The sequence below is a fragment of the Danio aesculapii genome, chromosome 8 (assembly GCF_903798145.1).
Source record: "Danio aesculapii chromosome 8, fDanAes4.1, whole genome shotgun sequence".
Taxonomy (NCBI): domain Eukaryota; kingdom Metazoa; phylum Chordata; class Actinopteri; order Cypriniformes; family Danionidae; genus Danio; species Danio aesculapii.
This window is the reverse complement of record NC_079442.1, coordinates 52,061,443-52,067,442: the sequence shown is the minus strand read 5'-3', so window position 1 is coordinate 52,067,442 and position 6,000 is coordinate 52,061,443. Positions and strand designations below refer to the sequence as shown.

General features: G+C 29.8%; 1 protein-coding gene across 2 annotated transcripts in view; it reads right to left on the bottom strand.

Moving 5' to 3' along the window:
- Positions 1 to 6,000, bottom strand: part of si:dkeyp-117b11.1 (B-cell linker protein) — a 28,518-nt gene that overhangs the window by 17,841 nt on the left and 4,677 nt on the right. For both annotated transcript variants that reach the window (XM_056464174.1, XM_056464173.1), the window contains exon 3: positions 1,526 to 1,563. In XM_056464174.1, coding sequence (XP_056320149.1) covers positions 1,526 to 1,563 — 38 coding nt within the window. The remainder of the gene's footprint in view (positions 1 to 1,525; positions 1,564 to 6,000) is intronic.

Here is a 6,000-nt window from a genome sequence, read left to right as displayed (position 1 = left end):
GTTATTGTAGAACAGTGGTTATACGTCCGAGGCTCAGACACACTTTCACAGTTCAAAACTAGATTAAAGACTTATCTGTTTAGTAAAGCATACACTCAATGCATCACTTAGTGGTATGATGCATGAATGTGCTCCACACAGGTTTTAGCATCTCGTTTATACACACTATGAACAGCAGCTACGCTAATTATTACTCTTTCCGAGGCCCTCAGACTTTGCATTTTTTTTTTGCATTGCATTTTACAGTATTGCTGGCAACCAAAATTGCTATTAATACTGTACTCTTTACAGCATTTTTGCAGTGAAGGTTAATTTGGTTAACTAGGCAAGCTAGTGTAATTAGGCAAGTTATTGTAGAACAGTGGTTTGTTTGAAAAATAAAAATAAATAAAAATTTAAAAAAATAAATTCTTAAGGGGGCTAATAATAATAATAATAATAATAGTAATAATAATAATAATAATAATAATAATAGTAATAATAATAATAATAATAATAATAATAATAATAATAATAATAATAATAATAAAATAACAATAATAATAATAATAATAATAATAAATAATAATAATAATAATAATAATAAATAATAATAATAATAATAATAATAATAATAATAATAATAATAATAATAATAATAAAATAAAATAAAATAATAATAATAATAATAATAATAATAACAATAATAATAATAATAATAAAATAATAATAATAAAATAAAATAAAATAATAATAACAATAATAATAATAATAAAATAATAATAATAAAATAATAATAATAAAATAATAATAATAATAATAAAATAATAATATTTTTTAATAATAATAATAATAATAATGATAATAATAATAATACAATAATAATAATAATAATAAAATAATAATAATAATAATAATAAAACAATAATAATAATAATAAAATAATAATAATAAAATAATAATAATAATAAAAATAATAATAAAATAATAATAATAATAATAATAAAATAATAATTATAATAATAATAATATAATAACAAAACAATAAGAAGAAGAAGAAATAATAAAAATATTGATGTAACATTGAAAATCTTTTTTTACTGCCAAAATGTAATATAATTTTCGCCAGAAAAAAAATTATAGGAATAACTGTAAAAAAAATGTACTTGGTTTTAAATCTTAAAAAAAGTGGTAAAATAGGTAGCCTTTAAAAAACGCTTCTTGCTTTTAGAATTTTTAGATATTTAGACTAGAAACAAGACAACAACCATTAGTATGATTTTTATGTAAGTGTTTACAATGTCTTAAATTTGGTTACTCATTAATTTTGTCACTAAAATAAAGCAAAACCAGAATCAGACAAACCACTGCAACCGCAGTCTGGTTTGACCATCAGGATGACGTATAAAAAAACAGCAGTAATTCACTATTGTAAGGGAAGTGATACTACATTTGATATGAGCAACAGGAAGTAAGATAAGAACACAGTTCCCACACTTTTGAACTTTGTGTGTATGTGTTTTAAAAAGGCAATCTTTGTACTTACAAATTCCCCTTCTGGCCAGCCATATCCAGAGCTGTTGTCTACAAACAAAGTGTTGGAAAATTAATTGGGAAAAGATCACAGAAAATGGAAAGTAAAACTCTTTTATATTCATATTTTAACTGTTTCATTTGTCCAAACTAATTATTGGAATGTTGAGAGAATAAAGGCCAGACATTGCAGGTAAATATTTTATATGCAGCTGTAATTTTACAAATTCTAGAGCATGTTTTAATATAATTCTATACAATTCTTGTTATACAAAAAAGTTTATTGCAATCAAACTTGGGTAGTATATACTGACACCTTAACTTATTTATCATATTTACCTGTATTGGACAAATTTTAAAATGCTAAAGATAGTAAGGCCCCATCTGATTGGTCAAATTTAGATAAATATACAGGGCCACACTTTATTTTGATGGTCTGTTTGATGAATTTAAGTTACATTGCATCTACATGTCAACTATTCTCATTAGATTATAAGTAGACTGTTAGGTTGGGGTTAGTGTAAGTTGACATGTACTTGCAAAGTTTCTTATAGTGAGTTAAATGTCTGTTGAATGTCTGTGTTAAGCAGACAGTCTACTAATACTCAAATGGACCATCAAAATAAAAGTGTGACCATATACAGAGATAAACCTTCTGTATATTTTCCCCCAGTTTCTGTTTAACAGAGAGCAGATTTCTTCAACACATTTCTAATCATAATAGTTTTAATAACTCATCTCTAATAACTGATTTACTTTCTCTTTGTCATGATGACAGTAAATAATATTAGACTAGATATTTTTAAGACACTAGTATTCAGCTTAAAGTGACATTTAAAGGCTTAACTAGGGTAATTAGGGTAATTAGGCAAGTCATTGTATAACAGTGGTTTGTCCTGTGGACAATACAAAACAAAAATTGCTTAAGGGGGCTAATAATATTGAGCTTTAAATGATTTAATATAATTAAAACTGTTTTTATTCTAGCCGAAATAAAACTTTCTCCAGAAGAAAAAATATTATAGGAAATACTGTGAAAATTTCCTGAATCTGTTCAACATCATTTGGGAAATTTTTGGAAGAATTGAAAGGGGGCTAATAATTCTGACTTCATCTGTATATCAATATTAGATATATATTGGTTAAAACCGTTTATTCTGAATAAGTTTAAGGTCTTGTGTATATTCATCCATTATAAACAGTTTGATTTTCAGCATCATGCTGTAAGATTAACATCAACTTAGCTTGATGTATTTTTTTTGTTTGCACTTTATTTTACAGTACTTGTTCTTAATGTAATGTATGTACTGACGTAAGTTATATATAACATTATTACACGGCTTCAAGCATAGTATAGCCTAATGTTACCTAGTTATTATTCCCTATGATAAGTACATAAAGTTGAGCAAGGATTTTTTCACAGTATTTTCTTCTGGAGGTCAAGGTCAACCGTATTTATGTAGCACCTTAAAACAATATGAATGTTGACCAAAGTGGTGACCAACATGGCAACAATAATAAACAGTTGGAAAGACAAGATAATATAAAAATTTCATTCATCCATTCAGTTTCTTTTCGTCTTAGTCCCTTTATTAGTCAGGGGTCGCCACAGCGGAATGAACCGCCAACTTATCCAGCATATGTTTTACACAGTGGATGCCCTTCCAGCTGACTATATAAATATACAAACTAATATATAAACTAAAAATTAATTTAAAAAAATCTATATAATCAGTCCTAATAAGAAAATAAACTAATTTATATCAATAGGCCGGAGAGAAGAGGTAGGTTTTGACTGATTAAAAAAAAACACACAATGTAGATGAGGCTCTAATTTCTAGAAGTAATGTGTTCCAAAGTTTTGGAGCATGTACTGGAAAACCTCTGTCTCCTTTTGTTTTCAAGAGGGATTTAGGAACACTTAGGAGCTGAGCAGAGGACCTGAGGGATCTCTGGGGAGAGGCCAGGGGTGCGTTTTTGAAAACCATTGTCAGACAACTAAGGTCGAAAGTTCCGTCATTACAAACATAGTTTGTTGATTTGGCGTTTCCCAAATCCATCGTTCCAGCGAACATTCGCAAACTGCATCGCAAACTTGTACGCTTGCAACTACACCTCTGGAGCTGTAGTTAGAAGCATAGTTCCTGGCTGTGTTCTATTCACACTTATCCCCCTTATGCCCTATTCATTTAGAACATTCCGACATTTAAACTCAGAATGATTTAAAAATAAGCATTAAGGTCATCACATTGAGTGTAATTTGCTTTCAAAGTATTTTTACAGTTCAGTTTTAGTGATCTTTATATTGACAATTGTGCTCCCTTCGCAGTGCACTTTGAAAATATTTATGCCAATTTGAACACAGCCATGGCTCATGATGAAAGCTTTAGGTGACCTGTTATTTAAAAGCGGAATTTATGTTACGTCTTTAAAGCTTGTGAAAACGAAAATATATAGCATATATGTTAATGTTTTTAATTTATAGTAGGTTATTTATTAAGTATCTGTACTGTATGTGACATGGGCCTGCTGGTTAGAACATTTTTGTGGCTTGAATGTGTCAAATTGTAAATGTAGACTCTTACAATAAGGCAAGGCAAGTTTATTTCTATAGCACATTTCATACACAGTGGCAATTCAAAGTGCTTTACACAAACAGGAATAAAAGAAACAAGTATAAGAGAAATAAAAACAAATAATAAAAATGATTAAAAAAATAAAATAAATAAGCATAAAAACAGATAAAATGTGTTATAAAAGAATTAAAAAGAAGAGAAAAACATAATAGTGCGATCTGTTGGACGTAGCACAGTGCTCATTCAGTAAAGGCACAGCTAAACAGATGTGTTTTCAGTCTTGATTTGAACGTGCCTAATGTTGGAGCACATCTGATCATTTCTGGAAGCTGATTCCAGCAGCAGGGGGCGCTGTTAGAAGCTGAAGGCAGATTCACCCTGCTTTGACTGAACTCTTGGAATTTCTAGTTTATTTGATCCTAAAGATCTGAGTGATCTGAGGTCTGTATTCAGTGAGCATATCTGTAATGTATTGAGGTCCTAGGCCATTTAGTGATTTATAGACCAGTAATAATACTTTAAAATCTATTCTGAATGTAACTGGGAGCCAGTGTAAAGACCTGAGAACAGGTGTGATGTGCTCTGATTTCCTGCTTCTGGTCAGAATTCTGGCCGCAGCGTTCTGGATGAGCTATAACTGTCTGACTGTCTTTTTGGGAAGGCCAGTGAGGAGGCCGTTACAGTAATCCACCCTGCTGCTGATAAAGGCATGAACAAGTTTCTCTAAGTCTTCACTGGAAACAAAGCATCTGATTCCTGCAATGCCTTTGAGATGATAGTATGCTGATTTACTAACTGCTTTGACTTGACTATTGAAACTCAGATCTGACTCCAGAGTCACACCAAGATTCTTGACCTTATTTTTTGTTGTTTGACCCTTAGAGCCAAGGTACGCATTCACCTTGAGAACCTCAAGAATAAATAAAAATAAATAAACTATCCTACTTAATAATAATAATAATAATAATAATTACAATAATAATATTACTAATAATTACAAATATTTGTAACAGAAACACAGGCCCTATATGTGCTATTTACATATATTTTAATTAATATGGAAAACGAGTGCATGTTTTTACCAAAACTAATACTGGATTTTTTTTAATGCGTCTATGTGTAAAACAATATAATTTGCACAAAAAGACGTTGTTATTTCTGCCAGTTTAAATGACGGTGGTCGAAACGTGGTTCAAATGACAGATCTGCTGTTGGTGCCAACAGCCTAGTGGTTAAGTGCGCTGACATATAACACCATGGTGCTCACGATGACCTGAGCTTGATTCCCGGCTTGAGGTCCTATGTCGATCCTTTCCCTATATATAAAATGATGGATCTATGACAAAGAAACTAGTTTTGGGAAACACTCATCACTACATCGTTTTTTTCCCAAATGATGCATCATACTATGATAGTTTAGCCGCAAGTTATGTCGTTGCTTGGGAAATGCACCCCACTTTTTTTAATGACTATGATAAGTACATACAATTACAGTCAAAATTATTCACTTTGCTGTGAATTTTCAGTTTCTTTTTCCAATATTTGCCAAATGATGTTTAACAGATTCAGGATTTTTTTACAGTAATTCCTATAATATTTTTTCTTCTGGAGAAAGTCTTATTTGTTTTATTTCGGCTAGAATAAAAGCAGTTTTTAATTTTTTAAAACCCATTTTAAGGTCAAAATTATTAGCCCCTTCAAGCAATATTTGTTTTGTATTGTCTACAGAACAAACCACTGTTATACATTGACTTGCCTAATTACCCTAACTTTACCCTAATTACCCTAGTTAAGCCTTTAAATGTCACTTTAAGCTGTATAGAAGTGTCTTAAAGAATATCTAGTCTAATATTATTTACTGACATCATGGCAAAGATAAAATAAATCAGTTATTAGAAATGAGTTATTAAAA